The sequence below is a fragment of the Dasypus novemcinctus genome, chromosome 12 (assembly GCF_030445035.2).
Source record: "Dasypus novemcinctus isolate mDasNov1 chromosome 12, mDasNov1.1.hap2, whole genome shotgun sequence".
NCBI classification, from domain to species: Eukaryota; Metazoa; Chordata; class Mammalia; order Cingulata; family Dasypodidae; genus Dasypus; species Dasypus novemcinctus.
Genome location: NC_080684.1, coordinates 89,151,448 through 89,171,983, shown reverse-complemented (window position 1 = coordinate 89,171,983; position 20,536 = coordinate 89,151,448). Strand labels below are relative to the sequence as shown.

Here is a 20,536-nt window from a genome sequence, read left to right as displayed (position 1 = left end):
TATATTTTTTCAAATTAGAAAAATAATCCAAACCCTAAATGTTAAAGGATTAACAAAACAAGCATGGGATGTTGGCTTACCTACACACCTGGCAGGGAAGCAGATGTGGCTCAACTGATAGAGCTACTGCCTACCAGATGGGAGGTCTAGGGTTTGAACCCAGGGCCTCCTAACCTGTGTGGTGAGCTGGCTCACGCACAGTGCTGATGCACACAAGGAGTGCTGTGCCACGCAGGGGCATCCCCACGTGCCCCACGTGCAAGGAGTGTGCCCCGCAAGGAGAGCCATCCCGTGCAATAAAAGCACTGCCCCATGCAAAAAAAGTACAGCCCACCCAGGAGTGGCACCACACACGGAGAGCTGATGCAGCAAGATGATGCAACAAGAAGAGACACAGATTCCTCGTGTCACCAAGAATGCAAGTGGACACAGAAGAACACACAGCGAATGGACACAGAGAGCAGATGGGGGGGGGGCGGGGAAAGGGAGAGACATAAATAAAATAAACCTTAAGAAAAAAAACAGGCAGACTTCTGTATCTGACAAAATGAGAGTCAGACAGTCCAGAATCACCTCTCCACAATAAATAACTAGAAAAATTGATATTCAGATATCTGAAAAATGGGTTTTCAGATATTGGACAATAGGCAGAAATGGACAGAGATTCCTGAGCAAAGGAAACAGAGGAGGAGACCTCTCCCACCACCGAGGCTGTCTGCCTGGAGGCTGTGGTTCCCGGACACCGTCCAGCAGTCTGTCCGAGTTGAGGAGATAGACAGAGGTTCTGAGAGGCAGGTGAGGCTAGAGTTGGCAGAGAAGCATGTACCCAGGGAAGAGAGCTTCAGAAATTTGGATAGAGGTTCTCAAGTTTTTGGCTGAACACCAATGAGGGTATCCACAGGGTGAAATTCCATGAGGCCAGACAAGGACAACTTCCAAGGAAAAGACAATTAATAGGGAGCTCTGTGAAAAATAATTCCAGGTGTGAGGAGTGGGGCATATGGGAACCTCCTATATTTTTTAATGTAACAGTTTGTGTGATCTATGTATCTTTTAAAAATAAATAAAAAATTTATTAAAAAATAAAGCGATAATTCTCAGATGTTACACTGGGTAAGGAATTCTCTAAGTTGTCTCAGGCCAGACTGAAAGACCCCATGAATATTCATGGTATTAAGTAGAACCCCCAGGAAGTCCACATCTTACAAACAGTTCTAAAGTAGCCCTTGAAGGTGGTGGCCTTGACCCAGTGGTTAGGGCGTCCGTCTACCACATGGGAGGTCCGCGGTTCAAACCCCAGGCCTCCTTGACCCATGTGCAGCTGGCCCACGTGCAGTGCTGATGCGTGCAAGGAGTGCCCTGCCACGCAGGGGTATCCCCCGCGTAGGGGAGCCCCACGTGCAAGAAGTGCGCCCCGCAAGGAGAGCCGCCCAGCGTGAAAGAAAGTGCAGCCTGCCCAGGAATGGTGCCACATACACGGAGAGCTGACACAACAAGATGACGCAACAAAAAGAGACACAGATTCCCATGCCGCTGACAACAACAGAAGCGGACAAAGAAATAAGACGCAGCAAAAAGACACAGAGAACAGACAACTGGGGGGGGATGGGGGGGAGAAATAAATAAATAAATAAATCTTAAAAAAAAATAGCAGCCCTTGAATAAAGCGTACAATAGATCCACCCTCAATGAGTTTAAAAACAAACTTTATAAGGGTAAATTTAATCACAAGTAATGTTAACAGCCTGTCTGAGCATGTTCAACACCTCTTCAAGTAATACAGCACTCAAGGGTATAAAATTCAGATTATCCAGCTTCAATTAAAAAATTGCTAGACATAGAAAAAAGCAAGAAAATGTGAATAACCAGAAAAATCAGTCAATAGAAACATACCCCATAATGACAGAGATAATGGATTAGTAGACAAGCACCTATTATAAATATGTTCCATATTATCAAGGATATAAAGAAAAACATGATCATGATAAGGAAAAATATGGAAGATTTTTTAAAAACCCAAATGGAACTTAGAGAGATGAAAGAAACAATGTCTGAAATTAAAATTTTATTGGGGTAGGATTAGTAGCAGAAAAGACATTGCAGAATGAACAATCAATAAATCTGAAGACAGAGTAATAGAAACTCTCCCAAATGAAGCACACACACACAAAATGACTGAAAAAAAAATGAACAAAGCATTAGTTATGAATGGGACAACATCGAGTGGTGTCCTAGAAAGGTGGTGGGGCTAGAAAAAATATTTAAAGGAATAATGACCAAGTAATAGCCACATCTTTGCAAATTTGAGCCAAAGATTTTAGACAGAAGATGAAAGAATTTACCACCAGCAGACCTACAGTACAGGGAATTTTAAAGAAGTTCTTCAGGCAGAAGAAAAATGAGACCAGATATTTGGAGTTATGCAAAGGAACAAAGGGTACTGGAAATGGCAACTGAATGGGTAAATATTAAAATTTTTTTCTCACTTATTGTTTCTTTAAAGGGTAATTGACTGCTAAAGCAAAAAATAATAATGACCTATTGTACTATTTATGACATGTAAAACAAAATGTTATACCGAAAGTAGCAAAAGGAAAGGAGGATTAATAGAACTATCACAAAGTCTTCCAGAAAATAGAAGGAACACTTCTGAAGTCATGTTATGAGGCTTACATTACCTTAACACCAAAACCAGACAAAGGCATTACAAGGAAAGGAAACTGGGGCAATATTTCCCGTGAACATAGATGCAAAAATCTTTGGTGAAGTATTAGCAAATGGACCACCTCAATCATCAAAAGGGCATCTGAACAACAACAACAAAAAACCCTGCAGGTTGCTTTATATGTTATAGTGAAAAATTGAATGCTTTCCTCCTAATCACCTCTATTGAACCTTGTATTAGAGGTCATGGTCAGTGCAATAAATTGTTTTGAAAAGTGTATTGGAGGAATTTCCTATGGGCTTACTATAAAGCTGCAGTAATTAAGGCAGCGTGTGGTCTACTTTTTGTCTTACGATGTCAGTATAACAAGAGACATATGGATCAATGGGACAGAATAAAGAGTCCGGAAAGAGAACCACACACATGTGGTCACTTGATGTTTGAGAAAGGTGGTTCAATAGGAAAAGTACAGGTTTTTCAACAAACTGGAACTATATGGTTGGACTATGACCCTTACTTATTTCATACCATATGCAAAAATTAACTCCAAAGTGATATAGGCTTAAATATAAGAGCTACAATGATAACCTTTTGTTCTTTGCAAAATGCTGATGAGAAAATGAAAAGGCAAGCCACAGGCCGGGAGAAAAGATCTGCAAAACACATTTCCGATAAGGGACTTTATCTGGAATTTATAAATAATCCTTCCAATTCCATAATAACAACAACAACCCAATTTTTAAAAAGGGCAATATATTTGAAGAAACACTGGCCCAAAGAAGATATGGAAATATGAATATAAAATTGTGAAGTGATAAATGTACATGAACATATAATTCATTTATATACAATGGAAAGAATCAGAAAGGGATCCGAAAACAATTTCAAGTTCAATATCCACTGCAGTTTTTAAAATAAAGTTTTTTTGACATAAAAATTTTTAGGAAAGCATTATTTAAATAGATAATAGAAAATCACTGATTTGGGTGGCCACTCCCTAGTGTATAAGCTCTAAGAATGCAGATGTGAGAATATCACATGAATATAATTTTAGAGTTTGCAGAATTTCAAAAAGAATGGTACATTGACACCTATCTGTCTGATAGTTTATACCTACAGGTTTATTTCTGTAAGGAGAATGAAGTCTATTCCTTCTAGAAGGAGCAAAGGAATCAGGAATAACTTTTGGTTCCAAAGTGATGACAGGCACTTCATTCTAAAGCACACAGATGTCATTTAAAGAAAGAACTGGCATTTGGATCTGGCTTCTGATGGAGACCTGTTATGACCAGATTTTGTCTAGGTTCTTGACTGTGCTACAGGAATGAATTTCAAAAGCACGTCGGGTGAGTTAGGCCAGTAATTTATTCAGGCAGGAAGGGAAGAGACATGGGAGAAAACAACAGATCATGGGTCCCAGGTAGAGAGGAAGGGGTTGAAAAATGATAAAGCGGGCTGATTTACACACTATCATTCCCCATTATAGATTATAAATGCCCAGGTATTACTCGCGTGGCCATTATGGCAGAGGAAAAAGAGTGGGAGCAGGGTGCTGCGGTCAGGAACAGGGGTCCAAGGGTGAGAGTGAGTGAATTCAGGCCTTGCGCCTGCGTTTTCAACCATTAATTATTCCATCCCTTTGCGAATGGCAGGGGAGGGGTTCCAGCTGTTTGCTGTTTTGATTGATCAACCCTGCCCCCATCAGCCCCCCTGAGGGCCCAATGATCAAGTCCTTGGGGAACACGCCGGGCTTCTCCCGGCTTCCCTGGCAAGTCTTGTTCTCAAAGGCAGAATCTTGGGGAGGGTCTTCAGCAGCCGTCTTGGGGGTATTGATGCCCACGTGGTCTTCTTGCCGGGTTCCAGATCCATCTATTGATTCCCTCTCTTACTAGCCGGCTTCACTGTGGGCAGTAAGAACAGCACAGCAGAAGACCATCCCCGCTGTTTTGCTCCAGCACTGTCTCAAGCACAGACCCAAAATGAGATTTTGCTTGCTTTTCTTATTTTGCAGTATTGCTGGGATTCTCTGTTTCTGCCCACAAGGGTGACGCTGATGGATGCTTCCAGTAAGCGGTGCCTGGCTTTGGGCTAGTGCTGTCAGAACACACAGAAGCTTGTTTGAAAACGTGGTCCATTCCCCAACGCCAGCTGGGATTGCAGGTGAAGTGCAGGGACTGATGTTCTTTTATGGATCCATGGAGTGCCCAGACTCCTACAAAAGGCACATAACTTTATTCCAGGCTCCCTGCTCCCCTCACTGGTGTTTCTGTCTGAAAATAGAAATTGCTCATGAGGGAAGCCTGGCCTGTCTACCAAACAGTGTCTTAATAAGCCTTTGAAACTACTGTGATGTGGAAAGAGCACGGGGTTTGGACTTTGACTCCCTCACATACTGGATTTGCGGTGCTTTAATCTCCCTGAGGCTCAGGTCCCCCCTGGTAAAACTGGGATAGTACAAACTCCACAATCCTTCTTTGAAACCCTTGGTCAGACGTGTTACGGAATTCAGAATTTTTCAAATTTTAGAAAAGTAATACTGTGCAAATAGCAGGTATTACTTAACATCCCAGCAGGTTCTGGGGCTGTGCCCCATAATAAAACACATTAATATTTCTGTAAGAAAATGTATGAATAGTCACAGTTAGTGGGATAAATAAAGACTATAGTTAGTCTTGTGTCAGTTCAGGTCAGGTTTTGCTGCCAAACGAGTTGGCAGCAAAGCTATAAAAAAATGTTTGGCTTTCAGGATTTTGTGAATTTCCGACTTGCAGATAAGAGAGCACTGACTTGTATTATATATCCAAGGCCACAGCTAGCCCTTAAGGCTTTTGTACAAATTAGAACAATGTACCTTCTGGGAGGTCATAGCTCCTGTGCTCAGCAATTTGCAAGCTGAGTAAGAAAAAGGCATCCTTTCCCTCAGGGCAAATGTCTACTTTTTGCCCCATTCTCAGCCAGGTGCCTTTGCGCAGTATACAACACACACAACCAGACACCTTGGCCTTAATCATACCCTTATCTCAGGAATGTCAGAATAATCAGGGATGATGTAAGATGACCCCACCCTCCATCACCAAAGCCACATCTTTGCCTCAAACACTCTTGTGCTCCAGACCAGCACTTCTCAAATGTGCACCTGCATACAAATTACCTGGGGAGCTTAAAGCGCCGATTCTGGTTCACGAGGGCTGGGGTGGGGCTTGAGAGTCTACCGTTGGAGATATGGACCCGAAGGTATCAGGAATGAAAGAAAGAAAAAGGAGAGTGAAAGAAAGAGAAAGAAAGAAAGAAAAAGAAAGGAAGAACGAGAGAGCTGGGATCAGGGGGTCTGCGAGTAGAGACTCATCAGACAACTTTATTGTTTACAAGGGGCTCTCTATATACCCCAGTCTACAAGACAACAAGCAGCAACAAGCAGTTAACTATTAGCATTACTAAGGAACTAAAAAAATCTTATCTCAAGGTGCAAAGTCTAAGTGTTCTATTTACTACAAAAGGTATGTGCTCATCTTTTCTTTCAGCCTTTAACAGCTTCATCCTGTTTGCCCCGAACTCTTAATTACTGCATTCCTTAGGGTGCAAGCGTAGCCATGGAAACAGTATGTCTCTCCTAGTGAGACCACTGTGCCTCAGTTTCCAATAGTCTACATTTCTAGTGCTCTCCATGGACCACACTTTGAGGAATCAAGTTCTAGACCCACTTAAACATCTAGCCTTGGGTGTCCCACCTGACCCTTAACTCAGCGTGTCTTCCCCTTGACCTGTTTCTGCCACTGCTTACCTGCCGGCCCTGAACAGCCCCGCCTCCAGCCACCGCCTCCTGAGCCAGGGGCAGAGCAGCCCTCCTCCAATCCTCATTTCCCGCCTTTTGGTTACTCAGTGTCACAGATTCTACCCCCTTAAATGTTTCTCCCATCCAGGGTTTCCCAGCCTTGGTGCTCTTGACACTTTGAGCCAGATTATTCTTTTTTAGTGTGTGAGGGTCTGTCTACAGGGATGGGGAGGGGGCAGGGCCCTCTCCAACCCCTCACCTTCTCTCCACTTCTTCTACTACTGACCTGGCTCACTTCTTCCCAGGGAGACTTCGGTGTTTCATCTGCACGCACATGCCAGCTCGCCTGTGATTATCTGTGAACGTTTGTCTTTCCCACTTGACTTTGAGCCCTAAGACCTTCCCACACAGGCATCCTGCACAGGGACTGACCACAGGCAGGCACTTAATACATACTTGAATGAATGACAGGATGAATTAATGAAATAATGAACGTGTCCCTCAATAGCTGCCGGTTCCGAGCAAGGACGGGGCATCTCAGGGTGCTCAGCTCACAGGAGATATGTCGGGGCTGGGCAGGGGAGCTCTGTAGATGGCAGCTCTGAAGGGCCTCCAAGGCTGCCGCTGCCCCACCATACCAGGCCCTTTAGGGTTTCTCTCTTACCCTTCCTTTGTCTGGCCTCTGGGAAGATCATTCACCCTCGTGAAATGAGCCCGTCCCCCTGCTGCTCACTACAGAGTGCACGGCGGCTGGTTGCTGTATGAGCGGCGGCAGGACCACAACGCCTTTGCTCTGAGCAGCTGTCCTTGAAACTTGATTTCAGGCTTACATTCGAAGCCAGTGCTTGCTTGTTCTGTCCAAGCATCATAATATTTACGGCTTATCCTTTCCACTCGCAAGTCACATGGTCTTGCTGAGTCCCCCCAAACTGAATTTCACTTTTGCTATTTGACTTTCTAAACAGTTTTTCTAAATTTCAGGATAAGCTGTCCAGCTTTTAGGCAACATAGGTAGAACTTAATTTATTTGGACAGATTTTCCAGGTTTCTGTGACTATGTTAGCCTGAACTTTACTCTTTAAAAAAGTCCTCCAGTTCTTTTTTTTATCCTAGTTTAATATCTTTTAATTGTACTTAACCAGCTTTTGCCACCTTGTCTAAGGTTTTAATCTCTATCTATGTCTCCTCATAGCACCTGGTCCCGCAGGTTTAGTCTTCTGGTCTCTTTCCATATTGGAACCCCCCACCTCTACCCCCCCGGCCCAGAAGCAGTGCCCCTTTCTGTATAATGAGCCGCGTGACCACCAGGCCAGCATTCGAATCCCGGCTCTGCCACTTATTAGATGAGTAATTTGGGGCACGTGACTTACCTGTTCTAGTCTTCTACTTCCTCATCTGTAAAAAGGGTGCAAGTATAATTTACTTTGGGTTTGTTGTGACGATTAAATGGAACACATTTAACATATTGAGTGGAATATAATAAATTATATAATAATTAGTAAAAGTTAGCTATTTTTATAGTCAACTTTCTTTATGAAACTATTTATTTTTGGAAAAGACCACATTAAAAGCAAACATTTCTAAGCCACCTACAACTGAATTTGTGCTCATTGTGCAGAGAAGCTCAGCATGAAAGGAATCAGTCCTGTAGCCAGAGGTCCTTCTTTTGTCTCTTTTTTAGGCTTTTTTTTTTTTTACTTTTTCTTTTTTCTCTTCTTCCTGTTGCCAGTTTGGCTACAGACACAAAGTTTGTTTCTGGATTAATCTATCAGGTGAAAGCCCAAAGCTGGACCCAACTGCTAAGTCTCCTCTGGTGCTGGTTTGTTTGAGCTGTGAACTCCAGAGCCCTTGCTATTCTCCCGTAACAGATACGCTGTTAGTTTTAAAAATAAACACTGGAAAATAAAACATAGATTAATACAGTGACTGTTTTCTCTTCCAGTCTCTTGTATTTCAGATTAATTAGGTTTGTTGGAATTTGAAGTCTGTTTTCTTGGTAAACTGGAAAGAGGAGCAAAAGCTTTGGTTTCCATCTTGAATCTGGGTACCAGTTATTTCTTTCCTTCTTCTGCTTCTGTCATTTTATCCCCCCTCACCTCCCCCCCCATTTCTTCCATTTTATTCTCATTCTCATACTGTTGCCTTAGCTACCTTCTTAAAGCAATTTTTACTTCCTCAGTACCATGTAATTGACTAATCTGTGTGGTTGGACTAAAGCCATAGAGGAAGACTTGGAGGGCATCGCTATAGAATGTCAAAGCTGGAAAGGCTTCTAGGGGTCATCTAATTTAATAGTTCTCAAACTGTGTTGCTTGGAACCCTAAGGGTCCCTGGAGGGTCCACAGGAACTTTCTGGCACAGAGAGGCTGAGCAGGCCCTCAACCTTTTCTTCAGTCACATCATCTGTGCTTCATCTCTTTTACATGTAAGTGTTTCCATACAAATTTTTTTGAGACCCACTGGGGGAAAAAAAGGTTGAAAACCACAGGTATAGCGCAATCCTTTCATTTTACAGATGAGAAAACTGAGGCCCAGGGAGGGAAGGGATTACCTCTAGGTTACCTGGTGGGTGAACCGGGACTAGTCACCTTCAGGATCCAGTTATCATTGTCTGCCCTATTTCAAAGACTGTGGCAGTATACCTGTGAACAGTTCCCACCAGCTCTGGGTTTAGAATCTCCACCTGCGGGTTGTTACAGTGTGGAGAAGAGGCTGGCACAGGAGAGGACTGTGAAGAGGAGGAAGGCTTTTAATCCACTCCCCCCCCACCTATTTGGTCTTGCTAGAATGTCCCTTTTATTATTATACTGGAGATGTTTACTACTAAGATATCTGATAAACTCAAGGTGGACGTTGGCCAGACCAGTCTGTATTCACCTTCCCGGAAGTTGCCCCAGGAGCCCAGGGGGCCACGGCCACTGGCCATGATGCAGCTATGGGAATGTGGGTACCGCGTGTGCACAACTCAGACCTGCACCTCACGAGGGATTTCCCCGGAGATCTGTTCTCCACCAAGCCCTCGGGCTTCTCCCCACTCACTTCATGCCTCCAACGCATTAGTGGTCAGAAGTGCCTGGTCTTTTTGGGTATCATGACTTTTTGAGAAAATGTTTAAAATTTTGGGGGTGGCTGAGGTGGGATTGCCAACATTTAATTTATAGTCTAATATCAATTGACATGTACTTTATAAGACCACAGCTCTTCTAATACTAGAAATGGAGGAAAGACATAACTTGAGAAAGGCGACCTCTTCCCAAGAAAGGCCACTTTGCCGCTGTACGCTGGCGACTCTGCTCAGTCCTGGTTTTGCTCACTCAGTGGTGAATCAACAACTTCATCCTGGCCGGCCCTGGCAGTGTTGGAGGCAATGGGCTCCTCGGCTTCTGCAGTTCCCGCAGTGTCAGGCAGGGGCAGCTGTGACACCATCAGAAACACCTACTGAGGAGCTAACCACTGAGTAGGGGTGTTTTAGTTCCACTTTGAGAGGGGTAAACTGAGGCTGGAGGTGTCTTTGTCTAGCCTTGCTTTCCACAGACATTTTACAGTGCTGCAAATAAGACAGGGACAGGTCATGGCTAAATAAATCCATTAGCCATGTTAAAAAAGAAAATGCTTTTCCCATTCATTTAAGATGTCCAAGCTTCATGATCTGGACATCTCCCAACCAGATGGGATCAGAGCAAGGACGATGATGATGCGGGGACACCAGGAATGTGCGGGAGCCAGGCCCCTGGTGGTGAGAACCATCTGGTGAGTGGACTTCTTATAAACCACAGGTTGAAAATGAGCTACATTTTAACCCAGTGTTCTAGTGTTAAAATGTTTAGATAACACATTTTAAAAACAGTATGTTTACAGCATACTATTTTTTTTTTTTTTTTTTAGCTCCTGGGGGCCAGGGATTGACTGTGGGACTCCAGGAAGCCAGTGTCAACCACTTGAGCCACATCCGCTCCCTAGAGCATACAATTTAAAAATGAAATTAAACAAAGAACTTTGTGTATGATTTCTTCTTCGGCAAAATACAAAGCAATCAATCATTTTTACCAGGAAAGCCAAAAGAAAAATGCCAGCTAACGAAGTTGAAGGATGCTATGTGGGGCATCAGAAAAGGAACAGATGTGGAATGAGGAAATCGGGGCTTGAGGGCAAGCCTGCACTTCCTAGTAGTGGGACTTTGGGCAGTCATTCAGGCAGGGCTGGCATTTAGCACCCGAAACAGGGGATTCTGAAGCAAACACCCTGCACGTGAAGACTGGCTCCACCAAAGTGAAAAACCTGCCAGAGCCTTCTGTTTCACGAGTGGTAGGACTACATGATCCCGGTGGCCCTTCTGACGCATTCTCTACAAAGTTAACAGGCAAAATGGACCGGGGGCTTTTATCCATCCACTAAACAGAAGGGGTTCGGATCCATGGGGGGCTTTCCCAGGGCTGAGTCAGCCAACGGGGTCCACACCTCTCTCCATCCTTTGATACCCATAAGCAGGGCCCCCCACATTCTAAGGAACACAGCCCCCTCCCCGCCCACCCCCTGCAGTCTTTTGTCACCGAGCCATGAACAAATCGTACACAGAGAGAAGCTTCTTTTTTTCTTCAATTTAATTGAAGTTACTTAGAAAAATAATCAGGCTTGAATGGCTTTTCCTGGAGGAAGGTTCATGAACATTTCACGCTTTTGTTGGCAATGTGGAATTCAGCTTTCTTTAACAGTACAGTAAGATACAGGGAGAGTTTTTCTACCACAAGCCTTCTACTGCATACAAATATGTAAAAAAAGAAATATGCCACAAAGATGTTAAATTATATGTCCATATGCCATTGAGCATGCTCATAAGAAAATAGTATGGGCAGCTCCTTTTGTACCTGACAAAGGGTAGCAGACTGAAATTTGCCTGTTTAATGGCCAATGGTCAAGCTGGTTCTACAAGGTTCTGTAGCCTGCCGTGATAAGAAGAGGCTGGAGGAAATGCTGGTTGTGAGAACTTGGGGGCGGGGAGCAGTGAGGTCAGTCCTGCTGACGTTGAGGTGGGCAAGGAAGGGATTCTGGTGACCAGGATTGTACGGAAAAGGACAGCTTAGATTGCACAAGTGTGTGTGTGGGGCGAGGAACAATGGGTTACGGGTTGAGATGTGCTTAGGCACTCACCTACCAGGGATAATAAAATGGTCCCTCTGCTGGACAAGGACTTCTGCAATCATTGTCTCAGCACCGGTCTCAAGCCCTACCAGCTAAGCCTGCTAGGGACTTGCTTTTGTTCTAGAAGCTTTCTAGTAGCATATGTGTCAGCCGTGGATCAGACTGATAGGCTTCCACGCCTTTGCCACCAGGAGCACGGTTCTGACTGAAGTTTCTAATGCCCACTGCTCTCCGGTGGCATCCAGATCCTGAACAGGCTGGATGACAAAGCTCCCCTGGTGGACACGGGGGAAGGAAGCGCCCCTCGGAGACACCACGGGCCAGCACGATACCCTTCTCCCCAGACCAGCTGGGGAGGGTCGGGACGGGGGGCTGGAGAAGCTGCAGGAATTCAAACCCTGTGGCTAATAAGGGTTTTCCAACATAAGGGATACAGTCATCAGGAATGTCCTTGTAAATACTACCCTGACTGTACCTGGATTTTTAAAACACAGCAGCACCGTCGAACAGTGGCTTGTAGATGGGACATCTGCCTGCACTTTTCTCCAGCTAAGCATGGAAGAGAAAGTGTTCTCAAACACTTGTCTTTTAAAAAACAACTTGTATTTTCCAGGCACATTTTCATTAATGGGTGATTTTTAACAAGGACACAGAATACTTTCTACATTCTGCAAAACAGGTGAATCAGTTTGTTAAAAAAAGTATTTATGCCATCAGAAAAAAAAAAAAAGGGAACAGAAAATAAAACACTAGGAGAAAGAGACCCTCACTTCAGAGACTGAAGTATTGTGTCCTAAAGGACAACCAAGAAAGAAGGTACTCTGCAGGTAACACTGAGCCAGCTTGATCAAAGGCTGACAGGAAATGCAAAACCCAGGAAATCGGCATGAATTTCTGTTTAAAACCAAAAGAGCACACAGTGAACAATTCCAAACCATGGGATTGAGGAAGCTCTCGTTAAGGGTTGAGTCCCCACCGAGCAAACTTTAAGGCCCCATTCTGCGGCCTCGTGCCCGCTCACCCTCCCTCCCTCCTCACTCCACACCACCCAAGGCTTGCACCCACTCCCTTCCCTTTGGGAAGGCTGGAATCGTTGCCCGTGGCAGTATCCAGGATTAGAACCATTGCACGTAAGTAAAAGTTTAGTTCATTTGATAAAGTACCTCTGTTGCTATAAACCAGATGGAGATTGTGGTGCTGAGATTTTTTTTTTTTTTTTTTGAGGGGGTGGCGGGGAGACAGTTTTTATCCAGGAAGACCTCGATGTGCTAAATCAACCAAACCAAACTATATTCTGTCAGAGGACCTGCAATAGACTATCCTGGTCATGTAAGTTCAAGGAAATGCTACCGATGCTGATGGGGAGTCACAACGTACAGCATCCCGTTCCAGGCTCTGAAAAGTCCTGCGGAAAGGAAATTGATTTAACTTTGTTTCCTAAGGGTGTTTGACCACAAAACCCTGATCATCTTGCATCATGCCAATTTGATGTCCCTTGGAACACGTGTTCATTAGAGCACACAGCTTCCTGCCTGGGAAATAGGGTCCAGTCTCTCAATTCCAGGTCTCTTACTCTACCTGGTTAAACACATTACATAAATCTCTCTCCAAGATAGAGGTGCTGTGCCCTTCGTTAAGGGGAGAGAGCTTGGAAGAAAGGAACATAACATTTTATAAATAGCTTCCGCCACCCTCTCCAGCGCACACCGTGCACACAGTAAATAAAATAGTTTCCTTGGTGAGATGTCGCAGCTGCTGCTCACTGAGCTTGCTGTGAGCTTTACAATACAATTTTAATAGTTTCTGTGAATAAATTATTCATTTTTTGTCTGTTTAGAATATTCTTCTCACCCCTTCGCTATATACTGCATCAAAAACAAAACAGAAGGCGAAACTTACCCATGCCCCATCCCACCCCACCCCCTATTATTAGAACTATTATTATTATTATATATACAGGATCTGCTACCAACTCATTCACTGGCTGTAAGAGAGATGTGACTTCAGCTTCAACCAAGAGATCTCAGAAATGGCTAGAAATGAGAAGCGTGTGTAGATGTCGATAAGCCAGGAACAGGACACCAAAACTGTCCAGCCTTCCAGAGGCAAGGAGGCATGGATTCAGCCCACAGAAGGCCGTCCTTACATGGCAGACCCGAAGGTGCTGAGGGTCCCTTCACCTTTGGAGGACTCAGAAGGGTGTGCGTGTACATCTGTGTACAAAGAGTCCACCTTAGACTTTCATGAGGAGTGTAAATGCCAGACCACTGCAAATCCCCGAATGTCTGAACCCTGTCACTGCACTTTGCTCTTTTAGGCAGCCAGGAGTAAAAAACAACACTTTTGGGGATGTGGATGCTGGGCTGAAGATGACAGCCAGGGAGCGTTCCCCTTCCCTTGCCCAAGACAGACATCGCTAATCAATCACAGCACTCTTCAGTGCTGTGCTTGGCAAACTGGGCTTCAAGGCAGACACTACTAAAAAACTGGAGCAGGCATGGGAGAGGAAACACTTTTGCCATCTCTCGAGTTGGGCAACGAGCTTGGATCACGCACCAAGTTAAGCGGCCTGCTCCAAGCACAGAGTTTTCAAATTTGTGCCACAGAAAATACAAAATTTTAGGCATTATGGAACTTCTGGGGGGTGCTCATGAATAGTCCAAATCTCATGTTAAGTCCTTGAATGTCAGGGGTTTACTAATTGTCCAGCTGGATGCTCTGTGTCCACGTAAAGCTTCTCGAGGGCAGAGACTATTGGTTTTGTTCAATGTTGTATCCCCAGTACCTAGCATTGGGCCTAGCACATAGTAGGTGCTCAATAAATATCTCTTGCATATAAAGCAACAGCCACTTCACCTTCATTGCAACTGGCACTGCCAGTTAAAAATTTCTGTGGAAAAGCAAATTCTACCAGACCACTAATTCTGGTGAAAGAAAGACTACAATCAGCTCCTCCTTGGGTTAAAAAAAAATCACATTTCTTTAGTGCAAGGGACTTGCTGGTCAATTGAAATTGGTTTTGAATTTGTCCCTTGCAAAGATGCCTCTTTCTAAGTGCAATAGCAACCTACTTATTTCTAGCAGAATTTCAAAAATGGTGGCATCGATACACATCACAATGGTTGCTCTCACGTGACTCCATATGAGGTTAGCAAGGAGAACAACTATCTCCCCCAAAGGAGCTGTGGCAAGCAAAGGACAAAAGATATACTTCTTCTGCAAAAACATTAGACTTTTGCTGCCACAAAAAGAAATCTATACAGAGACCATGTTTAAATAACTATAAATAATATTAAGCAGAATTTTATGGAATGCACAATTCATGGAACTCACCAGAACACAAGGAAACCTTTGAGACAGTGTTGCAGTATGCACGTCTAAACACAAGGACACCCATCCTATTCCCTTGCAACGACAGCCGTCCTTCTCGACTAAGGATTTTAAATAATTCTCACTATGCTGCTCGCAGCATCATCCCCAAAGAAATATTAATTTACAAAATAACCCAATATCCATATATTTCTTTTGACAAATAAAAATCTTAAATTAAAAAGCATGATTCTCTCCCTCGCCCCCACCCCCTGTTATTCCACTTTCAGGTAGCTTGGCACTGAGTAATTGAACATTAAAAAATCGAGTTTGTAGACTTCGTACAGCTGCGTTTGGTGCTCTGAGCTGATGTTCTGGAAGAACTCTGTGGTCATCTCATCAGTAGTTCTCGTAGACTTTGCATAAGTGGGGAACTTCAGGTAGCTGCCCACGCCTGCCAGCTGCAGGACGTAGTTGGAGTCCTCTTCCAGCGTCTCATACTTGCCCACGAGGTCGTAATGGATGTGGCAAGGGTGGCAGAGGGAGTAGACGGTCTGCCAGTGTTCGTTGAAGGGCTCCTCCCGCTGGGTGTGTGGGTCGATGAGATAGGCCACAAACTCCTCGAACTTGACGTCGTCCCCCTTGCGCAGGGCCTCCTGCGTGGCGTTCTTGCGCTGGCGCTTGATGATCTTGGTGCCGTATCGCTTGTGGAAGGAGGTGTTGTACTTCTGGGTGAACTTGTTGCGGTAGGCCGACACCAGCCTCTCGAAAGGCTCGCGGACAAAGAGGAACTTCAGGTAGCTTTTCAAGCGGTGGTTGATTTCCGGGATGCTGTACTGGTTCAGGGTCTTCAGGTTGGCGGAGACGTGCGCCTCGTTGGCCGGGATCTCCATGGGGTCACTGTACTTGCCCCGCCCGGTCAGGACCATCATGAGCCGCTTCCAGTTGGTGCACGCCACCTTGGGCACGTAGCAGTAGATGAGCTCGTGGTCCTCGTCCACCACCAGGTGCTTCAGGTCGCTGGGGGTCAGGACCCGCCGCTTGCGGCTCAGGGCGCTGTTGGCGCGGCACGTGTCCGTGACCTGGTCCCGCCGCATCTGGTGCAGGATGGCGGTGTTCGAGAGCTCCAGCTGCGGGGGACACAAGAGCAAGAACTCAGTACTTGTGGGCGGAACTTCCACCCGGCCACCTCTATAACTGCAAAGGCAAAGGCAGGTCACCGAGAGGCAACCAACCAGTAACATAAACGACCTGCGTCTCCGTTTCTAACCCTCCGTCAGTACTTCCCACCATACTTCCCTTGTTCGGAGGAGGAATAAGGATAAACTCTGGGGAAGCGGAGTTGGCCCAGTGGTTAGGGCGTCCGCCCACCAAATGGGAGGTCCGTGGTTCAAACCCCGGGCCTCCTGACCCGTGTGGAGCTGGCCCATGCGCAGTGCTGATGGCGCAAGGTGCACTGTGCCACGCAGGGGTGTCCTCCGCGTAGGGGAGCCCCACGCGCAAGGAGTGCACTCCGTAAGGACAGCCGCCCAGCGCCAAAGAAAGTGCAGCCTGCTCGAGAATGGCGCCGCACACTCGGTTGATGCAACAAAAAGAAACGCAGATTCCCGGTGCTGCTGATAAGGATAGAAGCGGTCACAGTAGAGCACACAGCGAATGGACACAGAGAGCAGACAACTGGGGGGGCAGCGGGCAAGGGGAGAGAATTTTTAAAAAAAGGATAAACTCTGTCATTCCTTCATACTCCAGGTGCCAGGCATTTCACTTGGAGCTCCCTATATACTTTTTCTTTTCTCTGTACAACCTTGAGCCACCATTGATTTATGTAACAATATCAAATACCTACTTCTATGCCAGATACCACACTACTAGGCAGGGGAGGCAAAGCAATAAAAGCAGTTGTGACAAGGGATCTGCCTTGATGGAGTTTACTGTCGAGCTGGAGAGAGAGTGAACTCAGGCCCAGAGAGGTTAAGCTAGCAGTTGGGAACACACAGTGAGCAAGAGCAGAGCCAATATTTAAATTCAGGTCTGCCGGGCAGCAAAGCTGTCCACTTTCTACTCTACCCCAATGCCTAGTTCTCCCATGGCCTTGACTGAAGGAGGAAGGAAGCTTTGAGGTCTGGCCTTTGATTGATCTATTTCAAGCAAGGGGATCAAATGTTTCTGCCAGCCTGTGAAGGTGGACGTCTACTGCGTTTGGCTTCCTCTGGTACCCACTCTCCCTCACTCTCAGTTCCCTTTTAATGAGGTTGCTGAGCTCTGAGAATGGCAGCCTGGAGCTGGGGGGTCCCTCCTGGGAATGAAGGGTACAGAGGAAAAATGAGCAGAGAGACAGAGGGATGCATTCCCAGTGACATCATCGGAGCCCCTAGGTCTCTAAGTTGCTGAAGCAACTTTGCTGTAACAGTCAGTATACTTGCTTTGGTGCATTACACTTTGAGTCCAGATTCTGTCGCTTGCAACCAAATAAAATAGGTGTGTATTTGCACTGATGACCTTTGAGTATTTCTTCTCTGCTCTTTCCTCCATTGAGCCAACCATTCAAATCTGTATCAAGACCATACCATGTACAAGGCACTGCGCTCAGCCTAACCTTTTCCTCAAGAAATGTCTAGGTGGCACCAAGGCAGAGAGCTGATGGCCTCAACAGAAGCCAAAGGGAAATGGTTGGGAAGATGTGTCTGCCCCTCTAAATTCTAGGAACAAAAGTTTCTCCCCAAAGGCCACTCACTCCCAGTCTGAACCAGTCTCACAGTCCACCTAGAGCAGGGAAATCAAGACCACTGTGCCCTGGCCCACCAACATCTTGGTCTCCAACACCCAGCCATGCTTTTATGATAACTTAAAGACCTCTGTGGAGTAGTGACCCCGACTGTTTTTAGTTTAATGTCATGTCCCCATCTACTGCTCCTGAATGTGCAATGTGGCTCTTCCTTTTAAATATAGAGGGAATTAATATCCATTGTGGTTAAAGTTATGGAGAAATGGGGGTGCACCAAGGCAATGGAATGGCTTCTCTGGGGCTGCAGATAACATGGCATCCTGATTGTCTCCCCATCCAGAGAATGAGGTTCCCATTCATAGGGTATTCCCGCAGCCAAGTGCCAACATACTTTCCCAGACTCATTCCCCTGCCTCCTGCTTTCATAGCTGGAAGGAGCTCCTAAGAAACCAATTGTTCACTCTTTCCCTTCTGCCCCAAGCCCTCCTCAGGCTGGGCTCATCTGGAATTCTCACTACTCTATCTCTGCTGTACACACGTGACAATCCATCCAGGCCAACACATTCCCACGTCCTTTCCTGCCACTCAAGTAGAAGAACTCTTCCTTCCCCTAACACCCACAGCACTGAATGTCCTTCATAGCACACAAGTCTACTTTATGTTTGGCTTTCTCAAGTCCTTCTGTGCCACTCACTTCACAGGCACTGTCTCCTCCAGGCCAGACAGGGTGGCCTTGGTCTTCAGGATGCAGGGGGACCAGGGAAATCCCACCAATCGCCTGGGCAGCCAAGTCAGGAGCCAAGGGCTGGGTGGGACCCAAGAAGTTGGCCCTGTACATACAACTCTGAACCACTACCTGCACAATTCACCCTTAAACATGCACGGGGCAACTAGGATGGGCCTAAACTAGGAACACTGATGATTTTACTGAGGACCCAAGAGACATCGTGGTGGCCACTGGAGAGAAGTCCCTGCACCCAGCATCCATGCCTGTGTCTTCCTCCATTCTTAGGGGATGATGGTCCCCATGACAGTGGTGATGTGACAACAGCTGTCAGCATGATTGGGGAGCTACTCTGTGTGAGGCACCTTTGTAGGTTATTTACACACATCCCCTCTCATCTTCCCAGCAGTACTCTGAGCTGGATGGAAATATTCACAAATCCCTCATTGTGTGTCAGGTACTGTTGTAAATGCTTTCCACTGATGAACTTATATAATCTCTCCATGACCCAAGGGGTAGATATTATTACCATCCCCATCATATGGCTGAGCACCTGTCAGGAGCACCAACATATGAACAATAAAATTGAGAACAACTGCGGAGAGCCTCACAGCACTTTGTTAAGCTGTATTGGTCTCAGTATCCCCATCCTGTCAATGGGGAAACTGAGGCTGAGAGAGGTTAAGAGGCCGGGGTGAGTACATCAGTGAGAAGCAGATCGTCAACTTGACCTAGACCTTGCGACTCCAGATGCCACGCTTTTTAGTGCCACACTGGCATAAAGTGTGCTTCCTGTCGAAGTACCGTGAGGCAGAGAGCTGCTCTTTGCTCAGCTGCACCTCCGGTAAAGATTTGTTGCATGAATGAATGAATGAGTTAATAATCTCTTTAGGGCGACTTGGAACTAAACTTCCCACTTGTTCATTGATGCTAGAAAGTTCTTTAATAAGACCCAAGCCTTTAATACCATTGAGCAAACTGATACTAAAGTATATCTGTCTGAGAGAAGAGAACATTTTCTAAGATAATTACTGTCACATAGGGAAAAAAAGGAGGGGATATTGGGCACTGGTAAATAGAAAGAGAATGAGGATTTGGAATCAGAAGACCTGGGCTTGACCTTGGGCAAGGCCCTTAACCTTTTGAGCCCCAATCCTCTTATCTGCAAAATGGGGATGGCACCACCTACCCCAAAGGGTTGTTGGTGACATCAGATGTAGGTATGGTTTAGTCACTTGGTAAATAAAATAAAGTTGAGTACAGTATTTGGACAGATGATGGCACACAGTAGGTGGTCAATGCATTTTTTTTTCCCAGAAGAAAAATCCATAAAAGAAGGCCAGGAATCCCAAAGACAAATTTCACCAGCTCTATAATTTTGCTGGTCATTGAATACACTGACTTTAGGTCACTGAATACAACTAATATTAATTCTGAATAGGAAAACTCTGACCTCTGCATTTTCTGACTTCTTCAGCAGATGTACTCATCACTTCAGGAACAGCAGCCCAGGGCCTCTTAGGGCCAGGAAACAAGGCCATTAAAAAAAAAAAAAGGAAAAGGAAAGAAAGAAATAGAAACTGGCCCAAAGGAAATGGAAGGGCTAGGAAGGAAAAACTACCCACCTGCTTTGCCGATTTGAATCACTAAGGACAATTTTGAAGGCAATAAATTATTAGCGTGAGTAGAGAAACAAAGGAATCTCCTCTTTTTACAGCTCTTTTTAGGCGGAGACGATTTTCTGGCCTTGCGAACCACCAGGGAGGCTGCATGCTAGAGAATATTGTATTTGGGACCACAAAGCCAGGAAAAATGGAAACGATACCCCAGTGTCATTTTACATCCAATTGCAGAGGCAGAAAATAGCTCGCTGAGGTTTTGAAATATGGTATTTGAGGTTTCTTTCCCTTCCATTTCCTTCTTCTCCAAGGCAGTTTAGGAGGCCAGCGGTGCACCTGCCCCAAGGAGGCATGCGCAATTTCCCTCAGGAAGACTTTGGGGCATGGGTCCAGAGAATGTCCAGGCATCTTCAAAGGGAAGAAATTCTATTTGTCCTGGGCCTCTAATGTTGAATTAAATACATGAATTTGCTAATTTGTTTTTATTTTAACTTTTCATTTTAAGATAATTCCAGGCTAGTGCTAGTTTAAGTTATTTTAAAACCCAATGTTGGGAAGTAGATGTGGCTCAAGCAGTTGGGTG

General features: G+C 45.3%; 1 protein-coding gene across 2 annotated transcripts in view; it reads right to left on the bottom strand.

Moving 5' to 3' along the window:
• Nucleotides 1-11,020: 11,020 nt before the first annotated feature.
• The window catches only part of CHST11 (carbohydrate sulfotransferase 11), a 277,222-nt gene continuing 267,706 nt past the window's right edge, over nucleotides 11,021-20,536 (bottom strand). For both annotated transcript variants that reach the window (XM_058308660.2, XM_004446788.5), the window contains exon 3: nucleotides 11,021-16,015. In XM_058308660.2, coding sequence (XP_058164643.1) covers nucleotides 15,161-16,015 — 855 coding nt within the window. In that variant the 3' untranslated portion in view covers nucleotides 11,021-15,160. The remainder of the gene's footprint in view (nucleotides 16,016-20,536) is intronic.